Genomic DNA, 24778 nt, shown 5'->3' with positions numbered 1-24778 from the left:
TTTTACTGGGGGTGGAAGTTACGTTTTATTAGAGCGACATGTCAGCGTGGTGTTGGAGCTGGAGAGATGCATGCAGTGTGTTGGTATCTGAGCAGTCTTCGGGAGGCGTGGAGGCATTCTTTCACAGTTGTTTGGTTCTTGATTTAATGGCTGCCCAGGAAAAGTTGGGGCTTAGTATGTTCACTATGTTGCTTGCCTTTCTCCAGAACGTTTGGTAGATGCGTAATCGAAGTGCTTATCGGATTGTAACAAGCGTTTCGACGGGCAGAGCTGTGCCATGTTAGATCATGTGTTCGTGCACAGCGTTTGGGTGGAGGGGGGTTGTCACCTTTTCGCACAGGTGGTAACTTTTCGGGTGTTTGCACACAATAGGTAGTTTACCATGTTTCATTGCACATTGGTTATTATCCAGGTGCCATCTCCATGAAGTGTTCTTTCTGTACTGACAACTGTAGCACGTTTATGTTTCCTTTGGTAGTTTTACTTGCCATGTTTTATCTTAGGACCCCTTCCGTCTTCCCTTGGTAAGTTCAGAGTGACTTGATCTAGCTTGAGCAGTTTTCCCTAAAGCTATGCCAAATTCAGGGAATCTTCCCACTCCCCCCCGCCCCAAGGAATCTTTTATAGGACTTACGGAGTTGTGATTTCTAGAAACTCAGTTTGTCTTTGATAATCTTGTGTATGCATTTTTCAGGGGAATTATCGAATCTTGTCATTTTTGGCGCTTTGTGTGGCGGTGAAAGGTGGATGGAGGGGGAACCACTGCCTTTGTGTTTTCCCATCTGTTCAAAATGCCAGCTTACTAGTATGATAGGGTAAATCTAGAATTTTCCAAGCAGTTCCCATACCCCACGTGCCTAGCTCTGAATTGTAAATAACCTACTGAAGGCCCAGGCATGCTTTCCCTCATTGAAGTCTTTACAACTCTATGAGGAGATGCACTTTTTCCTGTTTTGTAGAAAGGGCTCTCTCAGGTTCGCTAGCTGTTAACTTGGCCCCAGTTTGAAAATGACAAGATTAGAATACAAGTCCAGGTTTTTTTTCAAATACAAAAGACAGTCAGTCCTTGCCCTTTAAGGCTAATGAGAAAGCTAGTAAGCAAGCAGTGACTATCAGCACTTAGGAGGGGCAGTTAATCCAGTTTGGGAGAGTTAGACAATAGGGATCAAAGAAGCCTTGAAAGACGTGACTTCTAAGCTGAATTCTGAAGGACAGGTAGGGGTTAACCAAGTAACAAGAAAAGAGCAGTGTGTGCAAAGATGAAAGGCAGAACATCACTGGCCTTCGGGGTTAGGGTGCCAATTGGTGAGGAGTCATTTACAAGTGTTTGGATCTTGATCCTGAGGGCAGTGGGAAGCTACACTGCCTTCCAGTAACCTTAAGAGAGGGGCCCCGGCTTGCTTCTTCAAGGCTCTCAGCACATATCTGTCATTTGATTCAGGCAGGCCCAGGGGAAAACAGAATAGTAGGGGTCCTCTAACCTGGATCTGATCCTGGCCTCACCATTCCTTAGAGCAGTGGTTCTCAACCTTCCTAATGCCGCGACCCTTTAATACAGTTCCTCATGTTGTGGTGACCCCCAACCATAAAATTATTTTTGTTGCTACTTCATAACTGTAATTTTGCTACTGTTAGGAATCGTAATGTAAATATCTGATATGCAGGATGTATTTTCATTGTTACAAATTGAACATAATTAAAGCATAGTGATTAATCACAAAAAACAATATGTAATTATATATGTGTTTTCCGATGGTCTTAGGCGACCCCTGTGAAAGGGTCGTTCGACCCCCCAAAGGGGTCTCGACCCACAGGTTGAGAACCACTGCCTTAGAGGCTGTGCTTCCACCGCCCACCCCTTACTCTCTTGCCCTCTTTAGGCTCCGATCTTCTTTTGTTATGGTAATTACACCAAACCAAAAAGAAAAAACCTTTTATTGGGAGTAGCAAGGCCTGGTCCACCTATCTGATAGGTCTTGAGAAAATAAATGTGATTTTCACATTATTTAGAGTTTGTTTCTTGTTTCCTCAAATATTCATTCTATCAAAAACCAAGTTGTTGCCGAAACCGGTTTGGCTCAGTGGATAGAGCATCGGCCTGCGGACTGAAAGGTCCCAGGTTCGATTCCGGCCAAGGGCATGTACCTGGGTTGCGGGCACATCCCCAGTAGATGTGCAGGAGGCAGCTGATCGATGTTTCTCTCTCATCGATGTTTCTGGCTCTCTATCTCTCTCCCTTCCTCTCTGTAAAAAATCAATAAAATATATTTTTAAAAAAACAAGTTGTCTTTTGAGGTTTATCATTTTCTTATTTGAGAATGTTAAGACACTATTTTGTGAAAAAGTCATTACTTTCTGGTGACTTAAAAATATTCTTAAGGATAGTATTAAGTTATTTGTCAATTTTTATAGCTATTAAAAAACACTTTTTGAAATACATTTCTAAAATTGACTGGGAAGAGCAGTGATCTGTAAAAGGCAGCTCGGCCATTGTTCAAAAGCTAAATTGCCAGGTTTCACTCCTATCCCTTCTCTTTACATTTGACTTCTCTTGAAGTACTTGTAGACACTCCAATAAAGGTATTGAACTCAGAGGTCACTAGTTAGCCAGGCATTCTAATTTTTACTTTTTTTTATTGATTTCAGAGAGGGAGGGAGAGGAAAAGAGAGGTAGAAACATCAATGATGAGAAAGAGTCATTGATCTGCTGCCTCCTGCACAGCCCCCATGGGGGATCAAGCCCGAAACCCAGGCATGTGCCCTTGACTGGAATCGAACCTGGGACCCTTCAGTTCGCAGGCCGACGCTCTATCCACTGAGCCAAACCAGCTAGGACTCTAATTTTTTTTAAGCTTGTGATATTGATAAATGGAAGTAGGCAAATTATTAAAATTAGCATAATCTGGATTTGTCATTTTTTTCATACAATTGTACAATTGCATTTTTAAGTATGTACTGAAGATAGTACATAACATTTCATAAATTAGATGCTTCTATTTCAAGTAAGAAAAGAATTATTTTCTATACTTTATTGATGATCTTGAAAGAGAAGAAAATTTGAGAACCTTAATGTCATACTTTGGATTTTTAGAAGTTATACATTTGTGGAATATTTAGCAGGCTCATTTTTTTGAGACTCTAGGCTCTTTTAGTTGTAATTTGAATGATTTCAAAAGAAGCTTTTTAAAAATACTTAAGTGTCTTTGCATAATGTTACTTACTATAATATTCTGGATAAGCATCTATTTTAATCAAGTATTGTTTTCTTTCCACTTTTGTGTGTGTCCAGATGTTTGTGGATTCTTCTGTGGGATTAGAGGGCACGTCTGTTGTAATCAGAAAACTCCAAGTATAGCAGCAGGGATGGATGAACAGGCTCTTTTAGGGCTAAATCCAAATGCTGATTCAGACTTCAGACAAAGGGTAAGTTAAGTTGGCTTAATTTTTTAAACCATGTTACCACAGTTTTGCATTAGAGGACTTGAATACAAAGTACATCTGATGATAAAGGTTTAATTTGTGTAGAAATGAATAGAGATAATATAATTTGAGGTACCTGAATATATTATGAATATAGAAACACTGAGGAGTGTGATTTATTTTCTATTAAGTTGGCTCAACAAGTGTTAAGATCTCATGGGATTCAAGGTAGGATTTTATGTCACATTGCTAATCATTGATAATTACTTTAAAATTGTGATACAAAGGATTGGTTGAGGGACTTTCTGTAGTAGCAGACATGCATATTTTATTTTCCCAGTGCATGGCTCGGTCTACACAAGTGGTTTAACCCTTGCATTAGTGATATTTAACATCCTTGTTTAGTCCAGGCAGACATGTAAATGAGCAGTTATGGTATGCCATGTCCTAGCTTAAAGTGATCACATGTCAGGAATCCAATATGAAATAATGCTCGGATATTTGGGTTAACCTTAACAATTAAACATAATGTAGTCTACACCTATAATTATGACTATAGTTGGATGATAAAAGAAACATCTAAAGAACAAGCCTATAATTAAATATTTAAAGATGTGGGCAGTTTGAAGTCTAGGATAAGTGGAAGAAGAGGCATTTTCTTTCTTCATTCTGCTTCTCATAGGAAAGGATATCTTTTATAATTTTAAATGAGGTTAACAATCTCACTAAATGTTAGCACTTTTACTTGGGCTTTTAAGCAGAAATTTTTTAAAATACGAATTTTTATTGAAATTAGAGAGAGAGGAAGGGAGAAGAAGAGAGAGAGACATCAATGAAAGAAACATCAATGGGCTACCTCCTGCACACACCCCTAGTGGGGATTGAGCCTGCAACCAGATCATGTGCCTATGTCTTGTCTGCCCATCTTTAAACCCTTAGTCACATAGTTGAAGCATCCTGGATCTTTACCTGATTCTGGCTTGGTATTGCATGGTTATTGTAATAAAAGCCTTAAGTGTTTAGTTATTAGCCTTCTGTGTTATTTGTTTAGGTTCCTTTTTGAATATTTTTTGTGTGTTTTTTATTAAATTCCACCATCTGACAGATTTTTTTTAAAGTGCCATGATTACCCAGTTGGTATGGCTCAATGGTTGAGCATCCACCCATGATCCAAAAGGTCATGGTTTGATTTCCTGTCAGGGCACATACCTGGGTTGTGGGCTCCATCCCAGTGGGAGGTGTGCAGGAGGCAACAAATCAGTGATTCATCGTTGATACTTCTATCTCTATCCTTCTCCCTTCCTCTCTCTGATGTTTTTTAAAAACATTTTTTAAAAAATGCCATGATTTTCTTTTCAAAAAAGTAAAACCAAGAAATTGTTAGTGTTTTTAATATACAGAAGTTACGCTTTTCATCAATAAAAATGAGTTCTGTCGATCACAGGGATATGAGGTCCAGGCTTCATTTGATATCCCATTAAGCCAACCTGAGTAACAGTTAGGATGGAAAAGGACAAGTCTTAAGGAAAAATGAGTTCTCATAGTCCTGATGTTAGAGTTCAGTAGTGGGGACCTAATTCAGCTTGGTGGTAAGAGAAATGACTGCCAACCCACATTCTCAGTTCCAGTTCTTCTGTTTTCTACATGGGCAATAAAAGCTGAATTATCTCTGTTGGCACTTAGAGACAATAGGACCTCAGGAAGAAGGTATGAGATAGAAGAACAACATGATAAAAGCTTTGACTAGTTCGTTATTGCCAGGAAAAAATTGTTTTTCATGCTATTAACATGGATTTAGAGTGCAAAGACTACTTAAAAACTGAAAACTTTCTAGTTATTAACTCATTTTTTAATGTGTGAATAGAATATCTTTCTTTGGCTTAAAACTTGCTGTTATTTCAGTAAAGTGGTATGTTAGTAACAATTCTAGCCGCTGAATTCCCCACCCTCCTTTTTTTGGTAAGTGGTAATGCAACTTACATGATTAACTTCCATCTTATCACCTGCCCTGGCCTTTGAGATATTTGTAAAGGAAACCCTAGATTTTATGAAATATTGTTAGGTGACAACTGAGCTAGAGTCTTTTGCAGCTGCTTGGATTCTTATATTCTTAGTTCTTAAAGATATTATTTATACTTTAGAAAGTATTTGGTGAACTTCATCTACTCACCTTCATTTACTTTGGTTCTCTGTCAGAGGGAGCAGCCACTGAGACCACAAATGAAAACTCATTCCCTCATTCATGCAGTTACATAATACAGGAAACCATCACCTAAAAAAGCGGAGGTTTTTTGCTTTTTTTTTTTAAAAAAAAACACCTCTAATCCAAAGGAAAAAATAATTTTACATCTTGACCTAGTATATATGTATATGCATAAATGTATGTAAATAAATACATATAAACGTTTATAACTAAACAAGTTACACAAAATAGTAGTTATTGCTAAGTGTGGTGCACTCTGATATTTTTATTCTGTGTCAATTTTTAAATTGCTATTAAAGACTGATAAAATTATTTTTAACACAAACTTTTTTTAAAATATTGACTAGTCAGGATGATGTATTATATAATTATATACTTGAAACCAATACAATTTTATTAACCGGTGTCACCCCCATAAATTTAATAAAAATATTGCCTAATCAAAATTAGGTTTTGCTAAAGCTTAATGTTCCTTCTAATTTATTTCAAGGATTGTATCAGTATATAATTACTTTACAATCATCTAGCACTGGCCCTGGACAATGTGGCCCAGTTAGTTGGGCATCATCCTATGCACCAAAGGGTTGCCAGCTATATTCCCAGTCAGGGCACATGACTGGTTTGTGGGCTTTGTCACCCGGGGGTCATGCAGGAGGCAGCAGATCTATGTTGCACTCTCATGTCCATATTTCTCTCTCTCCCTCTCTCTCTCATAATAAACTATTCTTTAAAGATATCATCTAGCAGTGTTTCTAGTATATGTGTAAATTTTTGGCTGTTTGAGATACTTTTCATAAGTTGTTGAGATTACTATTTGTCCATTGTCATATGTGAAACCTGCATCTGTTGTTGATGCCATTTACAGCATGGAAGAGTGGCAGAAGTCACTCCCCATTTTCCCAACAGTGTGGTAGCGACCACATGGACTTTGTGCTGTATTCATTCTAGAGTACACAAGGCTCTGAATGCATGAATAGAGGGATGAGAAATGATTTAGCTATTTCCTAAAGCTTTGACCTTTTCAATTATTTGAGTACTTTCTCAAAATTCATATCATGCAGTTGTACTCTGATTTTAATCTCACATTTTAGGGAACTTACATGATATAGTTGAATTGAAATAGTCTCTGTTTAATTAAACCAAATGGCATACATTATGTTTTATCTTTTATAATCACCTCTTTAATAACATATTTGCTATGAAATAGGAAAAACACCCTTTATATATCATTTTTACTTGCTTTTGATGAGTACTTGTATGTTTTCTCTCTTGAGCCTCCTAATAATCCAGTGAGGTTTGAAGGACATTTTTGTGTTTCCTTTGCTGTGAGGAAACAGGTTCAACTTTCTAACTGATGGGTTTGTTTTCTATTTAATCTTTTCTCTAAAATCATTAAGTGGCATATATCAGAAGCCCCAGTGCAAAGTTTCAGCTACTTTTCTTTAGATTCACTGATTTATTACTGGTTTGTGATTCACAGAATATTTGTTTAGTGTTGAGGGCATTGAGATTGACATTACAAATGCATTTTTGCTTTTCTATCTTACAGGCCCTGGCCTATTTTGAGCAGTTAAAGATCTCCCCAGATGCCTGGCAGGTGTGTGCAGAAGCTCTAGCCCAGAGGACATATAGGTAATTAAAACAAAAATTTGCATGACTCTTAGAATTTAAATTTCTGTGAACTTGACAGGACTTAAATTTACCTGTGTTTGGAGAATGTTTTTATAAAAACATTTTATGACCTGTGTTTTGGGAAATCATTTAGTGTAGAAATGAGAAAAAATAGTAAACTAATGATTTGGCTCTTCCAGGATTGACTTTTCAGTAGAACTATCCTTTGCCTCATGCTGTGCACCTGACAGCATATCCCAACTAGAATGTAGTACATTAAAACTTCCTTATTTTCTTTTTCTTCAAATATATTTTTATAGATTTTAGAGAGGAAGGGAGAGGGAGAGAGATATAGGAACATCAGTGATGCGAGAGAATTATCAATCAGCTGCCTCCTGCACGCCCCCTACTGGGAATCAAGCCTGCAACCTGGGCATGTGCCCTTGGCCAGAGTCAAACCTGGGACCCTTCAGTCCGTAGACGGATGCTCTATCCACTGAACCAAACCGGCTAGGGCAAAACTTCCTTATTTTCTTATGATGTGAGTGATGGTTGGTTTTCTAAAGAGTTGGTAAAGGAGGTAATCAAATTATAATATTAATTTTTTATTTTAATTTAAAGTATATTAGCATTCAATTACCAATCTTTATTTAAAATATGGAACTCTTCACGAATTTGCATGTCATCATTATGCAGGGACCATGCTAATCTCTCTATTGTTACAATTTTATTTTTATTTTTTAAAATATATTTTTATTGATGTTTAGAGAGAGGAAGGGAGAGGGATAGAGCGATAGAAACATCAATAAGAGAGGAAGTTATCAATTGGCTGCCTCCTATACGGCCCCCACGGGGGTCAAACCCGCATCCTGGGCGTATGCCCTCACTGGGAATCAAACCAGCAACCTCTTGGTTCTTGGGTCAATGCACAACCGCTGAGCCACACCAGCCAGGCTATATTGTTCCAATTTTAGTATAAGTGCTGCTGAATCGAGCACTCACTTACCAATCTTGATGTTGGACTGAGGTCTTTTGTTTGTGTATATGCTACTAACATTCACTTTATCATTCTTACGTTGATCAGACCCATAATCTGTCCTCTGCATTGAGGAATAATGAATGCAGGTTCCTAAACTTTTTAGTTATTTGTCCCCCTCTCTCCAAGTCTTGTGGTTATCTAACCCACATTACATATATACAAGGATTTCCCCCTGCAATGTGATTTCCTATGAAGTCTTTCAAAAGCTTCAACATGATTTTTACAAAAATAAGAACTCTCATCATGCTCATTTATTAGTTTATATTACAAAAGAGGTGCAGCTGGCATAGTGAGACTTGGGGAAACACAACCACCCAGCTGTAAGCAAACAACTTGCTTCTGTGAGTAGAAGTTCCTGGAGGCTAGTGATGACTCCTCGCGGAGTTCTCCGCATGCTGTGGGTATTAGTTACTACATTTTTACAGACAAAACCAACTGTTCCAGTTTATTGAAAAAGTTGGTTTTGAGAACATATATATGTCTTAGAGTAAATAAGAACCAGCTCTTAATTAAAGTCTTATATACTTAGTTTAAGGCTTCAATGTCATCCATGATAAGGATAAAAATCCTAAGGTCTTAGAAGAGGTGCTAAATAAACCTAACTTTAAAAAACTCTTAAAGGATTGTTTCAGCCCTGGCCAGGTGGCTAAGTTGGTTGGAGCATTGCCCCATAGACAAAAGGATACAGGTTTGATCCCTGGTCGGGGCAATTACAGGAAGCAACCAATTAATGTTTCTCACATTGAAGTTTCTCTCCCTCCCTCCCTCCCTCCCTCCTATCTCTCTCAAAGTCAATGAAAACATATTCTTGGGTAAGGATTAAAAAAAAAAAAAAAAAAGACTGTTTCATTTATTTGGTTAATTCATGTTGTCTAAATGAAGATAACATCTCCATTCTTGTAGTGACCAGTTAGCTTTATATATGAAAAATGTCCTATGACTAATCCTGGCTCAAACTAACTATCTTGGTTGAATAGATTGTTCTTCACTAAAGAGACTTTGTCAGAGTTTGTAGCTAGCTCACTGCAACTCTGGCTCACCCCTAGAGAGACAAGTGAAAGTCAATAATTGGTGGGTACTGATTTTTGCTCTCCTTTTGTAAGGGCAATATATTTGTACTTTGGTTTTCTGCATGACGTTTGAGGCTAGACTGCCAGTCAGGTGATACCGGGTGTTTTGGATTTGGCTGCAATAGAACTGTCTAGGATTGAATTTTAAGTATGACTTTGATAAACAACTCTGATTTAACTCAATCTCTGGCAGTTCTACCATTTGTCATTTTAACACCTAGCCTTTAGCAGTTGTTCCAGGAATCCTAACATCTAGAATTTAGGGGGGGTGTCTTTTATTTGCAAAGAACTATATTTAAGGTGTATCTTAATTTGTTTGGTTGTTCTGCTTGCCAGATTTGGTAGAAATACCGAATATTGTATAATATTTGAAGTTCTCTTAGCTTTTTAAACAAATTGATAAGAATGTAATAAATGAGATCAATAAGTAGAAAGCAAGCCAAAGGTCTGTTTTGAGAAATTTTTTAACTATGTTATTCATTAATATTTTGTCTTTGATTTGTTTTCCCCAATTCATATTCTGCTTATTTTCTTTTTCCTAGTGATGATCACATCAAGTTTTTCTGCTTTCAAGTTTTAGAACATCAAGTTAAATACAAGTAAGTCTTTTTCTCACTGCTTGACACTGAAGTTTGTGGGGAGAGGCCATTTTTTAAAATTAGTTTTGCCCTTTTTAGGAAACCATAATACAGGTTGTAATTTAACAGTGTATGTGACATCCAGTTTATAGCTGTATTTTGATTTGTCCCAAAGTGTTTTAACAATACTGAATTTGTTGGTTACATGTAAATATCCAACATTTTACAGGGAAGACAAAATAGATTTCCAGTTTCTCTGAAAATATCAGAAGATGTAACAATACTCCACCTGTTTTCTACATGACAGTTCTCTGTTAGAGTAGAGTGGCAGCATGGGCACTTGTATTCAGAACCCCTGCTTTAATTAGGTGAAAACAATGAATCATAGCTCAGAGGACCCTTAGTTTGTCTATTGATTTATTCTGTAAACCACAGATCTCAGAAGATGGACTTACTTCCATTTGAAAAAATTGTGTAGCTGCCATTTTTTCTATGTGAACCTAACCACAGATTAAACTAATACCAATATTGATACTCCACCTGCCACTCCCACACTTATCATTTTTCCTTAAAGCAAGTGATGAGAGAGAGGCATTAGTTTATTTTAGAGAACTTCAGATAATTGAGTGCTATACAAATTTTCCTTTTCAAATATATTTTTTAAAACCACAGACACCAAATATAGCCATTATTATTTTTTCTTCTCTATTTTGAACAGATATTCAGAACTAACTACTGTTCAACAGCAACTAATTAGGGAGACGCTCATATCTTGGCTTCAAGCTCAGGTAAAATTGTAATTTCATTTAGTACCTCAAATTGAGAGATATTTAAATTTTTATTTTTGCAAGCGTTTGCAACTTTATGTCAAAAATGTGGATCATTTACCCTCTATTTCATCCTGTAGCTTTCTTAGAAAGTACTGGTTTTGAAGATCATGGGTAGATGAAAGCTTAGCAGTAATTTTAAATTGTATCAATATCTGAAACTATCATGCTTTCCTTGACACATTGTGGAAACTTGGTTTTAAAATGTAATTTTTTTTTTTTACTACTTGACAAAAGTGGCTTTTCTGTTCACTCTTAAAGGTGATCCCCTCGTATGGGGAAGTAAAGCACAGCATAGGGAATATTGTCAATAATATTGTAATAACTATGTATAGTGCCAGTTGGGTACTAGACTAATCAGGGGGGATCACTTTGTAAATTACATAAGTGTCTAACCACTATGCCGTGCACCTGAAACTAAATGAAATTGAATGTCAACTGTAATTGAAGCTTTCTTTTTAATGTTAAAAAATTTTTAAAAAACACATAAAAATGAGTCCTCCTGGACAACCTCTTCACAAAGACCCCACTTCAAAATGGCCAATCAAGTTCTTAATTCATAGTATGTCCTTACTTGTTAATTTTGGTTAATGTACATATAAAGCAGTTGTATAGTTAGACATTTTATTTTCCTGTAAAGAGCAAGCAGCTAGAAGAAAAACAATTGAATTTTTTCCTTCGGAAAATTAATAGGAACTGGTAAAACTCTACGTCTGAATCTTTTCTCTAAAAGTGTGAGAATGGAAAAAAATGAAGTGTGAGAATAAGAAATAACCATTAACACATTTGTTCATTTGATTATTCCCCATCTGCTCAGTTGCTTAAATACTTTGGTCATTTTTAAGCATATTTGTTGCATAGCTAATCTAGACCATGTTGAAGTTTCATGTGTTTTTTGCCTATTAGTGATAAATAGGAAAACGAAGTGTTGAAACTTTTTAATTTACATTTAATTTCACGGACTGTTTCTCTGATTGTCAGATGCTGAATCCTCAAGCAGAGAAGACCTTTATACGAAATAAAGCAGCCCAAGTCTTCGCCTTGCTTTTTGTTACAGAATATCTCACTAAATGGCCCAAGTTTTTTTTTGACATTCTCTCAGTAGTGGACCTAAATCCAAGGGGAGTAGATCTGTACCTCCGAATCCTCATGGCTATTGATTCTGAGTTGGTGGATCGTGATGTAGTGCATACATCAGAGGCAAGTAACTTCCCTTTAATTTTTAGGGTTTTTTTGTTTTGTTTCTTTAATTTTATTTATTAATTTGAGAGAGAGAGAGAGAGAGAGAGAGAGCAACATCAATTTATTATTCCACTTATTTATGCATTCATTGGTTGCTTCTTGTATGTGTCCTGACCAGTGATTGAACCCACAACCTTGGCATATTGGGACTTTAACCAACTGAGCTACCCAGTTAGGGCCTAATTTTTAGTTTTTAATATATATTTTATAGGAGATAATGGGCACATAATAAAAGGAGCATAAGTCTTATTTTTGAGACAAACTTTCTTAAGAATAATTATAGATTTACTCAACATTTTGAATTTTGTTTTACAAAGGAACTTAAATTTGTCTTCTCTCCCCCATGTAGGTTGAAATTAGAATAGTTAGATTTTTTTTTTTTTTTTTTTTTTTACTAGGTGAGCACTTACTCCTGTGAAATAAACAAGTTTTTTTTTCTCCTGTGAATTTGTAGGGATGTGATCTATATTGACTACTGCTGTGTAGTCACTGACTGAGGAAGAAGCATTGCTTATGAATCAGTGCTGGGTTCTTCTGTATTCTCAGTCACATAGCCCATTGCCTTATATAGTTCATGATCTGATGTAATTTTTTTTAATTGATTGATTTTAGAGGGAGGGGAAAGGGGGGAGGGAGAGAGAGAAAAAAACCACATTGATTTGTTGTTCCACTTACTTGTGCATTCATTGGTTCATTCTTGTATGTGCCCTCACCGGGGATCAAACCCACAACCTTGGGGTATTGGGACGACACTCTAACCAACTGAGCCACCGTCCAGGTCTTTGTCTCCTTATTAAAGAACACAACAGAAATAGTTTAATTCAAGTGTTTATAATAACTTTAAATTCATTGTATGTCAAACATTTATAAAGGTTATTTTCATGCATTTAATTTATTGCCATTTAACTTAAACATCATGTTTGTATTATATTGAGCAATACGCAATTACTTAAGATTTCTAAATAATGCTTATTTATAGTTTATGTTTAATAAGAGATCAAGTCTGGCACTGAGGAAGAGAAATGTGTTGAAAGTCTGGAAGTTTAGTGGTGAGGTAATTACTGTGGGCAACTATTCAGATGTCAAACATTATTTTGTGAGGTACTCTGCTTTGATCGCATATAAGGTGTTTTGTTTTGTTTTTAGGAGGCTCGTAGAAATACTCTAATAAAGGATACCATGAGGGAACAGTGCATTCCAAACTTGGTGGAATCATGGTACCAAATCCTGCAAAATTATCAGTATACTAATTCGGAAGTGACATGTCAGTGCCTTGAAGTAGTTGGGGCTTATGTATCTTGGATAGATTTATCCCTTATAGCCAATGATAGGTAAGTATAAGTCTACTTTTAAAATATTAGCCTGCAAAATACATCAATTTGAAAACATAACAATTTTATTCCATTGCCAGGTTTATAAATATGCTGCTAGGTCATATGTCAATAGAAGTTCTACGGGAAGAAGCATGTGACTGTTTATTTGAAATTGTAAATAAAGGAATGGATCCGGTTGATAAAATGAAACTAGTAGAATCTTTGTGTCAAGTATTACAGTCTGCTGGGTTTTTCATCATTGACCAGGTCAGTAAGTTTATATATAAAGTTTTTAAATTGTTAGAACAAACTAGGATAGGTAGTAATTTAAATATTCTTTCTTTCTTTCTTTCTTTTTTTCTTTTCTTTTCTTTTCTTTTCTTTTCTTTTCTTTCTTTCTTTCTTTCTTTCTTTCTTTCTTTCTTATATATAGTTTATTGATTTATTACAGAGAGGAAGGGAGAGAGATAGAGAGTTAGAAACATCGATGAGAGAGAAACATCCATCAGCCTCCTCCTGCATACCTCCCACTTGGGATGTGCCTGCAACCAAGGTACATGCCCTTGACCGGAATCGAACCTGGGACCTTTTAGTCTGAAGGCCGGCGCTCTATCCACTGAGCCAAACCGGCTACGGCTTTCTTTCCTTTTTTTTGTTGGAAACTCCCCTTGAAATTATAATAATGAAACACTGCATCTTGAAAGCCATAATATTTCTGTAGCATTTGTTTTAGGCAATGGATTATACCAGTTCTTAAACTTGAAAATCTGGGATGGTACCTTCGAATGTTCATTTCTAACAAAGTCCTGGGTGATGCTGATACTACTGGTCCACAAACCATACTTGTAGCAAGAGACTATACTATTTACATGACAGTGCATTTTGGCCAAAATTAGACTTGGTTATAATTGTTACATTTTCATCATACATTTGAATGGTTACTTATTTGAGTTTTTAGAATTTAATTCCAACAGCTTTGGGTGTGGTAAAGTAGTAATTTAGATACACAATTGGAAAGTTTTAATTTTACCTATGACAGTGATAAAGAATTACTAAGAAATCTTTGTATTGCTGATATGTTATTAGCATAGCTCTAGTGTTTTCCTTGCTGACGAACAATATTGTTTTCTTATACTGCTAATAATTGTTTTATTTAGTCCCTGGTAAAAGACCTAAAATAATGAAGTTAAAAATATATTTCTATAGGAGAACATTATAAGGATAATTAATGAAAAAAATGTAAGTTTGAGTTCTGGCTCTAACTGATATGACCATAGGTAGGTAATTATAATAGCAGTATCTCTTTGCAGCAATAGTTAAGGCTCAAATTAAATAGTATCAGAAAGGACTGTTGTAAGTTGTTACACATACTTTGATTTTATTAAAGCATATTTACTGAATTCAGTAGTTTAAAGAGAAGGTTCTAAAACCATATGTCCCTATTTTTAAGCTTTTATAAAGTCAGCAATGTTTATAGTACTATAATCGTTAAAAACAGTTGCTTTAGCCCTGGCCAGTGTGGCTCAGTTGGTTGAGTGTCGTCCCATGCACTAAAAGGTTGCCAGTTTGATTCCTGGTCAGGGCACATGCCCAGGTTGTAGGTATTTTTTATTTTTATTTTTTAACTATATTTTTATTGATTTTAGAGAGGAAGGGAAAGGGAGAGAGAGGTAGAAACATCAATGATGAGAGAGAATCATTGATTAGCTGCCTCCTGCATGATCGGGGATCGAGCTCACAACCTGGGCATATGCCCTGACCAGGAATCAAACCATGACCTCTCAGTTCACAGGTCAAGGCTCAATCACTGAGCACACAGTCCAGGCTGTGGGTATTTTTTTAAGTTGCTTTAAAGAGTACTAGTGTATAATAATGGTAGAAGAATTCAAATTCTAAAAATTTCCCAGTCAAAATGTTAGAATTGTTAAATGTTACTTTAAAATTGAATCCTTTAATTGGCATTTGATTCATTCTAAAGTTTAGGGTTTTTCCTCTTTACTCTTAGGTGTGTGATTTTAAATTGAGGACTGCCTTGATTCCTTTCAGGAAGAAGATGTTGACTTCCTTGCCAGATTTTCTAAACTGGTAAATGGAATGGGACAGTCATTGATAGTTAGCTGGACTAAATTAATTAAGAATGGGGATATCAAGAATGCTCAAGAGGCACTACAAGCTATTGAAACAAAAGTGGCGCTGATGCTGCAGCTACTAATTCATGAGGATGATGATATCTCGTCTAACATTATTGGATTTTGTTATGATTATCTTCATATTTTGAAACAAGTGAGTCTTTATTTTAACTTTTTGTCCAGTGGATAATATAGAAGGGTCACAAAGAATTGGAAAATAACAGGAAAAATGAAAATAGCCTTAATTCTAACACCTAATGACATTTGCTGTTATATATTAATGTGTTTCCTTTTTCTTTTCTTTTTTAAAGTTTTTAGCCAGAAAACAAATTTTCAGGTTCTATAATTCATAAGACTAATAATAAGCTTCAGAATTAATGATAGGTTTAGGTTATTTTTATTTTTGAATCATGTTTATTTCTAAATACAGTAGATATGTTGTTAAACATAGTTTATTTTATTAATTACATATAAATAATTTTTATACAATTAAAATTTTCCCCCAGAGAATTACTTTCAATAAGAACTTAAAATGTAGAGGGTATTAGTCTCTATATTTAAGAATAAGTAACTTCCCATTACAACATTAGGTGAGAGAACCATTCCTATTTTATTTATATTGATTAGTTTAATCAAGTCAAGCGTAAAATAACTTTTTTTCCACACTGAGTTTAGCTTCTGTTTGTTATAACAGGCCTCTATGCATACTTTAAGACATTTTCGGCAATGGGGAAGGGTATGAAGAAAATTCAGATCACTATTGATAATCCCACTGTGTATCCCATAGTGGATTCTTAGGCCTTTTTTTTGCCTTGTTCAAAACAAGGCAAGATCATACTTTACTGTTCTATAACCTGCTTCTTTGCTGAAAGCATTATAAGTATCTTTAAAAATCAAATTCATTTATATGTCTTTGCCTGCATTTCAAGTTATTTACCAGAAATGGAATTGCTAGATCTTAGGTACATTTTAAATACAGGATGGGACAAAAGTAGGTTTACAGTTGTGAGTATGCAGAACACAGAATTTATTCTTGTGTTACTATTTATTTATTTTATTTTTTAAATATATTTTATTGATTTTTTACAGAGAGGAAGGGAGAGAGATAGAGAGTTAGAAACATCGATCAGCTGCCTCCTGCACATCTCCCACTGGGGATGTGCCCGCAACCCAGGTACATGCCCTTGACCGGAATCGAACCTGGGACCTTTCAGTCCGCAGGCCGACGCTCTATCCACTGAGCCAAACTGGTTTCGGCTATTTATTAATTATTGTATTATTTTCCATACGAACAACTGTAAATGTACTTTTGCCCCCACCCTGTATAGAAAGGAGCTACCAGACTACCCTCCAGAAAAGTGTGCATGTTTTTAAAAATGTTAGTCTATTAGAAAAATATTCTGATGAGTAAGTATAAATTTAGGAAATCTAACAAATTATTGCTTACTTTTTAACAGCTTTCAGTGCTCTCGGATCAGCAAAAAGCTAATGTAGAGGTAATTGATTTCTTTTTGCTTCTTTTAAACTGGTAATAGTATCTGTGTCTACAATCTGCCTTTAAATATAGCTTAACTTCTGATTTTATGAAATTAAAGGAGACTGACAAAAGGTATTTTATTCTTAATTATAGGCAATCATGTTGGCCGTTATGAAAAAATTGACTTATGATGAGGAATATAACTTTGAAAATGAGGTAAGAATTTTGCATTGAGGAGAAATCAGTTTTAATTTCATTGTTTACTTACATCACATTAATATTTCAAGTTTTGATTATTTTAGAGTCCTTTAAAACAAGATATATTTTTAAAATTATCCTGATTATATTAACCTCAACTGTACGTAAAATTAATGGAAGCCTCATAATACTTCACATTTGGTACTTTTTTAAAAAACATTTCATAGCATCGATCTTTATAAAATATTGACAATATTTTTGGTGATCTTATCTTACTTTATATTTAACGAGAGTGATACATTGAGGCCCAGTTGGTGGAACTCAGATCATAAATGTGTATGGGAGAGTGGGAATGAGGTATTTAACGGCCTGGACTTGTTCTGGTTAGAAGTCTTGTCTAGGATTGCTAGAGAGTCAGCTTCCCATCAAACACAAGGTCATCAGGTGCTTTCTAGTAATTCAGTCATGACATAATACTGTTTAGTTGTGTGCTAGTGACCTATTCCTTTCTTTGGGTATTCAGAAACTTTGGACTATAAAAGGATAATGGTGATGCTAACCAACACACTTTGTACTTAAAGCGCCAGGCTCATTACATGTAATAGCTTCTATCATATAATATTATAGTTTTTACAGTGAACAGAAAGATACAAGGAGTATAAATAAGGTGCTGAAGTTCTCACAAAACCCAGTGTGAACCTCTTCTGACTCTAGATTCTTATCCTTAATTTCCTTCCTGTACTATTTCTGGTTCTGGCTTTCAAGATCTAGGACTATGTTCAGAAATACTTATTTGTGAGCAGGAGGGGAAGGTCTACTAAGCCTAGTAAGTTTTCCTGTATACATGAATATTGATGAAATAAATGAAAGTATTAAATTTGTAAGTGCAGAAAACTAATGACAGTTCACCATTTACATGAGTTTTATAGTCTTTTATGTTTTTAAAAAGAGAATTTTAAAATCCATCATAGGGTGAAGATGAAGCCATGTTTGTAGAATATAGGAAACAACTGAAGTTGCTGTTGGACAGGCTTGCTCAAGTTTCACCAGAGTTACTGCTGGCTTCTGTTCGTAGAGTTTTTAGTTCTACACTGCAGTAAGTTTGTTATTGTTTTGGTAACAGGTCATCTCTTTCCTTTTCTCCCTGGTGATGGTTTACAATAAGTGATTCACTACTTTATTAATCTGTGTGACTTACTAAGATTTTATGTGTATCTCTGAAACAATGCACTTAATCACCTTGATTTTTCTTGATCCTTGAGGGGAAACACTACTCTTTAGAACATAAATAATAAAATGGATAGCATCAGTTATTTTTACTTTTTGGTATAAATTATATTGCCTGGCAAAGTTAACAATATCTGCCCTAGCTGGTTTGGCTCAGTGGATAGGGCGTCAGCCTGTGGACCGAAGGGTCCCAGGTTCCATTCCGGTCAAGGGCACATGCCCAGGTAGTGGGCCTGATCCCCAGTTTGGGAGGGGGTGGGGGAGAGCATGCAGGAGACAGCCAATCAATGATTCTCTCCCATCATTGATGTTTCTCTCTCTCTCCCTCTCCTTCCTCTCTGAAATCAATAAAAATATATTTTTAAAACATTAACAATATCTATGACTTCTTAATAATTAAAGAGGCTTTTGTTGGTGTCTTTTTATCCTTTGCATCACTAATTTTGTATAAATAGTGTATGTTCAGGTCTCAGTAACATATTATGCCTTGGTAGGAATTGGCAGACTACACGATTTATGGAAGTTGAAGTAGCAATAAGATTGCTGTATATGTTGGCAGAAGCTCTTCCAGTATCTCATGGTGCTCACTTCTCAGGTGATGTTTCAAAAGCCAGTGCGTTGCAGGATATGATGCGAACTGTAAGTATACTGAAAATAATTTATTTGAGCATAATTTTCTGTTTTCACTATAAGCTAATCAGAGTTTATTAGAGTTTAGTATCTGTTAAAAGGGGGCATTTTGATGTTACAATAAATAAAGATAGATTTCTTAACTTTTTCTTGCTCCAGTTGGTAACATCAGGAGTTAGTTCCTATCAGCATACATCGGTGACATTGGAGTTCTTCGAAACTGTTGTTAGATATGAAAAGTTTTTCACAGTTGAACCTCAACACATTCCATGTGTACTAGTAAGTAAACATTTTACTTATTTTCAATTTTTGTTATTTTCCCATGTATTTCAGCTAATGAGCAGATAGTATTCTATTTTTCTTTTATAACTTTTTCCACAGCCAGAGGTTCTCAAAAACTTTTTTTCAGAAACTCTTGAATGCACTGACACTAACCCCTCTTCCATTAAAAAAATTTTCTGTCTAATCAGTCACCTAAAGTCCTCAAGGGTCTAACTTGTGTGTTGAGTAAGGTTTCTTGTTATATATAGTATCTGGTTCTTGCCTTCTAGAAGCTAAGAAAAAATTTTTGATATAAATAAAAATGTTTCACAAAAGTAGCAACAGGAATTTTAAACAAGTGCAGCAAAAGTAAAAGTGTCTCTGTTTCTTTAGATGGCTTTCTTAGATCACAGGGGGCTGCGGCATTCCAGTGCAAAAGTGCGGAGCAGGACTGCCTACCTGTTTTCTAGATTTGTCAAGTCTCTCAAGTAAGTACAAAATTTCAGCTGTTATGTTTTATTCTTATATTTAGGATTATTAAATAGAACATATAAATTATCTTCTAAGAGCCTGTGGTAGATTTGGTTCTTTCTGTTCTAAGGCATTTTCTAAGTATTCCTTTTTTGTATCATGATGTTAGGACTTCTTTTCATTCTCATTAATTTACTTCATTCATTAAAAAGTGATTTGTTTGCATACTTGTATATGTAACACTAATCACTAATAACATTATGTAATTACATAACCAATAGTTTTATTGCTATGGATCAATAGTATATGGCTTCTTTGAAATTCTAAAGAATATATTCCTTGGAAATACATTTTTAACCTAACCTGTCTTATATTTTTTATTAGTACCAGTTTTTGGCATGAAAACTATTCATTCTTAGGCTTATAAGGTTGTAATTTTTAAAAATCATCATTAATCTTAATCACATGTGACTAGCTTAGAACTGATTTTTTAGTTCTGCCTTAACGGGGGATTTAGTGTTTTTAGCAACTTTTCAAGCACTATTACTTATGTTATTATGATTTTCCTTTTTGCCTTTATTCAGTAAACAAATGAATCCATTCATTGAGGATATTCTGAATAGAATACAAGATTTATTAGAGCTTTCTCCACCTGTAAGTACCTATTCTTCCAAATTACAGATTTTCCCCAGATTTTGAGGCCACATACACCTTTAGCACTAATACTTTCGTGGGCTTTTTTTAAAATGAGGGTGGTGTGTGCAAGGGTTAGTTCTGTTTACCAACAGTGTTGAGATAGCTATAATAATAAAAGCTTAATGTGCTAATTAGACCAGACGTCTTTCCGGACGAAGCTGGGGCTACAGCCGCGAGATCGAGGAAGCCGCTGCCGCTGCGAGGGTAGGGCTCCAGGCAGCCATCCGTGGCTGCGAAGGCCTACTCTTGCACGTATTTTGTGCATTGGGCCTCTAGTAGTAAATAAAACAGTAATAGAAGTAGAAGAAAAGCAAGAGTTGACTGACAAATTTGGCAATATGAGAAATAGTCTGCTTTCTCTACACTGTTAAATGTTGATGAAGTGTTTTATGGAGAAGGAAAAATTCGGTTTCCAAATTATTTAGTACTATGATCATATTGGGCCTTCTCAGTGACTGCTGCTGTTAGACTGAAGCTTTTCTGTGTTTAATTTTTCAGGCTTAGGATAAAATTTTGATGCTGGTTTTTCTGAATATTTTGGTGTCCATTTCACTAGAAAGATTTAAGTTGGGGTGCTTTGTAAGCACATCTTGATGGATATTAGTACATGTTTTTGTTTAAAGCAAATACTGACATTGACTCAATTCTTTTTCACTTTGATACAAAATATTACTAGAGCTGCCATTTAAAAAGTGTTGAACAAAAATAATACTTTTGTTCTTTTAAGTAAATACCAGCACTTAGGGTTCACAGCTTATGTAATTTCACTGCATGAAAGGTTAGTAGTGAATTATATGGTTAAAAATTATCTTTGTCTACATACTAGAAAAGCTGATATATACAGTACTTCACGCGGTTATTGCCAGTTTTCCTTGGCAGTTCACGGTAACCCAATTTTTGGGTACCTTATATTTCTGTAGCACTTTATCTTTGTATTCTCAACTCCTAGAGCATTGATTAGTCTTAGTGGTACTTAAAAATGCTTTAGTTACTTCTAAATTGGGAATTTTTTTTTTTTTTTTTTTTTTTTTTTAAGAAATGAGAACATGACATAATTTATCTGTTTTTAGACAAGGTTTTATGTATTTCTTAATAAGGAGCTTGAGTGTTGGACCTAGAAGGGCCTCTGATATTTCCCCACACTCCTCTTGGCCTCCCCTACTGCATAAAAAAATAACAAAATTCAATAAAAATGACCCATATATGGGATGCCTGCTTATGCCTGAATGAGATCTGGTTTTGTATTTGCAGTCTTATTTTCAAACGTTTTAAAGTAATAACCGTTGTGAATGTGCATATATATTTATTGTGTGGTTTTTGTTGTTATTCAACTCTTAAACACTCTTTAAAATATTAACTTGTGTGGCCTTTGTACTAACGTTCAGAGTACCTTTGTACACCTCATTTTTAGCCACCAACAATCTTACAAATAAGAGTTTTACAAGAGAAAAACAAGGTAGAAGGCTAGCTAATAATTATGACTATTTGCAAAGTCTTTTTTTTAATTTTTTTTATTGATTTTTTACAGAGAGGAAGGGAGAGAGATAGAGAGTTAGAAACATTGATCAGCTGCCTCCTGCACATCTCCTACTGGGGATGTGTCCGCAACCCAGGTACATGCCCTTGACCGGAATCGAATCTGGGACCTTTCAGTCCACAGGCCGACGCTCTATCCACTGAGCCAAACCGGTGTCGGCAGCAAAGTCTTGAAAAGAGTAGAATTAGACCCACGATCTTACCTCTACTTCAATTTTCTTTCTGTTATATGGTCTTAGGAGAAAATTTGTTTTTATAAGCACTCAACCTACTTTTTAATAGTGAGTTGATGTCATAGATTACATCTCTCGCTTTTGCACTTTGCTTAAATGAGACTAAATTTTATTTTAGGAGAATGGTTACCAGTCTTTGTTGAGCAGCGATGATCAACTGTTTATTTATGAGACAGCTGGAGTGCTGATTGTTAATAGTGAATACCCAGCAGAACGGAAGCAAGCCTTAATGAGGAATCTGTTGACTCCACTAATGGAAAAGTTTAAAATTCTGTTAGAAAAATTGATGCTGGCACAAGATGAAGAAAGGCAGGCATCTCTAGCAGACTGTCTCAACCATGCTGTTGGATTTGCCAGGTGAGTTAAGATTATTGAGTGAGTGTCTCTACACAGACAAGACCATTTATTTGTCTGCATCTTTTAGAATTGGGCACATATCCAAGATTCCAAAACTGGATTGTCTAGAGAATTATCTAAGCTTTCTTTTCTAAATCTAGTGAATTAAAAGACTTAGCTGAAGAAGGGAATAGATTATGTAACATTCTGCATTTCTGTCTTGACAACTGAGTCCTTAACTTTGACTTCTTTGGTGTAAATTGATTGTGTATTTAAGGGGATTAGCTAAAGTGTTTATATATCAGTTACTAATTGGGAAATCTTGGTGTTCGGTTTTGGTATCTTAAAGAGTAGGTCCTGAGACTTCTTTTTACCTGTTGCATTGTGTCCTGAAGACCACCCAAGCTGCTATTTCTTTCTCTCTGCCCATAACTTTTATTGGCAAACAATAACAGCATATAAATTGTAGTGGTTGCTGATTATAAGCTATATAAAACAATTGCTCTATGGAATATTTCAGTGCAAAAGCTAATATTAGAGAGTTGTAGAAATAACTTGATTCTAAAGATTGTTTTCTAAATTTAAATAAGTAATTTGCAGATTTTGTAGTAGGACAGCCTGGTCATACATAGTAAGTGGATTTTCCCCCTCTTTTCTGCATACTTCATCAGTAGGATTTTAATAAAACATTTAGATGGATTCAGATTAGAGGACTATAGTAACTACATCTCATTCATTTAGAATTGTCTACCAGTTTTGTTAGTTTTGTAATTTATCGTGCATTGTTTTTTATTACTCCATAAAATTTTTAAAGAATAAAGTTAAAAATAGTTGCCTTATTTTACTTATCTAGTCGGACCAGCAAAGCTTTCAGCAACAAGCAGACTGTGAAACAATGTGGCTGTTCCGAAGTTTATCTGGACTGTTTACAGACATTCTTGCCAGCTCTGAGTTGTCCCTTACAAAAGGATATTCTCAGAAGTGGAGTTCGCACTTTCCTTCATCGCATGATAATTTGCCTAGAGGAAGAAGTTCTTCCGTTCATCCCATCTGCCTCAGAACACATGCTGAAAGATTGTGAAGCAAAAGACCTTCAGGAGTTCATTCCTCTTATCAACCAGATTACAGCCAAATTTAAGGTACCACAAACCTCAGAGCATCCCCTGGCTTAAAGATCTTCCCCTGGCTTAAAAGATTAGGTGTATTTATCTTTAGATATATACATTGTCCCCCAAAAGTGTATATACACACTTTGAATAATTATAAAGGCAGTGCTTATTAAAATACATTTTATTTTCAAAATTGAGCTATCAGCTGTTAAAGTGTGTATACATTTTGGGGGGGATACCCTGCATTTTGACATTTGCCCCCTTGGTTTGTTTTTGTAAATATGAGTTACTTGTGGGCATGGATTGTGTATTTTTATCATCCCTAATATCTGGCTCACTCCCTTACACATAAGACATGCTTAATAGCTGTTTTAATAAAAACATGCATACATTATCTGTTTTATGTAGCAGAAGAAAACAATTACTCTTCTGTTTTAGAAAATCAAATAAAAACAGCATTGAGTACTACCTGTCTAAAGAGGTAAATAAAAAGCATTGTAATTTGGGTGTCCACACAGGAGTTTAAAAGTAATGTAGTGTACTAAAGTTGGTTTTATGTACAAGGAGATTTAAGTCAGGTATAAGCTGACTAATAAGAATGGCTAACACACAGTGCTTTCTGTGTTCAAAATGTGTTCTAAGCATTTTCCTGCACATTAATTCATTTGATTCTAGGAGGTAAGTATTGAATTTTATAGATGAAGAAACAGACACAGAGAAGTTAAGGATTTCCCAATGGCATATAAAGCCTGAGCACCCAAGCATGTAACTCCATTTATAATTTAGCAATAGAATTAATATCGTGAAATTTAAATTGAAAATATTCCATGGCAGTATTTGATTGTGAAATATTTCCGGGTCCCTACTATTTTTCTTATTATTTCTTAATTGTTTATCAAGAGAACCTATTTCTTAGCTCAGATATTCATGTTTCGTAGATCAAGAATACAGGTAAGTGACAAACTTCTATGGAATTCAATCCAAAGAAATTCTTTACATAGCATGATCACTTTGCACTCTGAAAGATACCAGCCTTCCTCATCTCCTCAAAATCTTGCATGGAATCATAACTTCTGTAGAAATCTGCATGTCTTCTTTCTTGGTTCAGCCACACCAAACTTACAGGAAGCTGCAACCCCCAGGAATATAATGATGGCTCCAACAATATGAAA

At 35.4% G+C, this 24778-nt stretch overlaps 1 protein-coding gene and 1 pseudogene across 1 annotated transcript in view; one reads left to right on the top strand and one right to left on the bottom strand.

Moving 5' to 3' along the window:
* Positions 1-24778, top strand: part of XPOT (exportin for tRNA) — a 40105-nt gene that overhangs the window by 919 nt on the left and 14408 nt on the right. Inside the window, exons 2-18 of the mRNA XM_070409804.1 lie at positions 3290-3423; positions 7173-7255; positions 9886-9942; positions 10640-10709; positions 11730-11948; positions 13137-13321; positions 13402-13570; positions 15350-15586; positions 16890-16928; positions 17063-17125; positions 18079-18203; positions 18829-18973; positions 19124-19243; positions 19619-19713; positions 20281-20350; positions 22280-22518; positions 23351-23636. Of these exons, the coding sequence (XP_070265905.1) occupies positions 3364-3423; positions 7173-7255; positions 9886-9942; positions 10640-10709; positions 11730-11948; positions 13137-13321; positions 13402-13570; positions 15350-15586; positions 16890-16928; positions 17063-17125; positions 18079-18203; positions 18829-18973; positions 19124-19243; positions 19619-19713; positions 20281-20350; positions 22280-22518; positions 23351-23636 (2262 nt within the window). The 5' untranslated portion in view covers positions 3290-3363. The remainder of the gene's footprint in view (positions 1-3289; positions 3424-7172; positions 7256-9885; positions 9943-10639; positions 10710-11729; positions 11949-13136; positions 13322-13401; positions 13571-15349; positions 15587-16889; positions 16929-17062; positions 17126-18078; positions 18204-18828; positions 18974-19123; positions 19244-19618; positions 19714-20280; positions 20351-22279; positions 22519-23350; positions 23637-24778) is intronic.
* LOC139007816 (U6 spliceosomal RNA) lies at positions 7886-7980 on the bottom strand (annotated as a pseudogene).

The sequence above is a fragment of the Myotis yumanensis genome, unplaced genomic scaffold (assembly GCF_028538775.1).
Source record: "Myotis yumanensis isolate MYYU_CA2020_CCGP unplaced genomic scaffold, mMyoYum1.0.hap1 SCAF_3, whole genome shotgun sequence".
Lineage (NCBI taxonomy): Eukaryota > Metazoa > Chordata > Mammalia > Chiroptera > Vespertilionidae > Myotis > Myotis yumanensis.
Note: the sequence above shows the minus strand (reverse complement) of the source record. Positions and strands in the feature narration are given on the sequence as shown.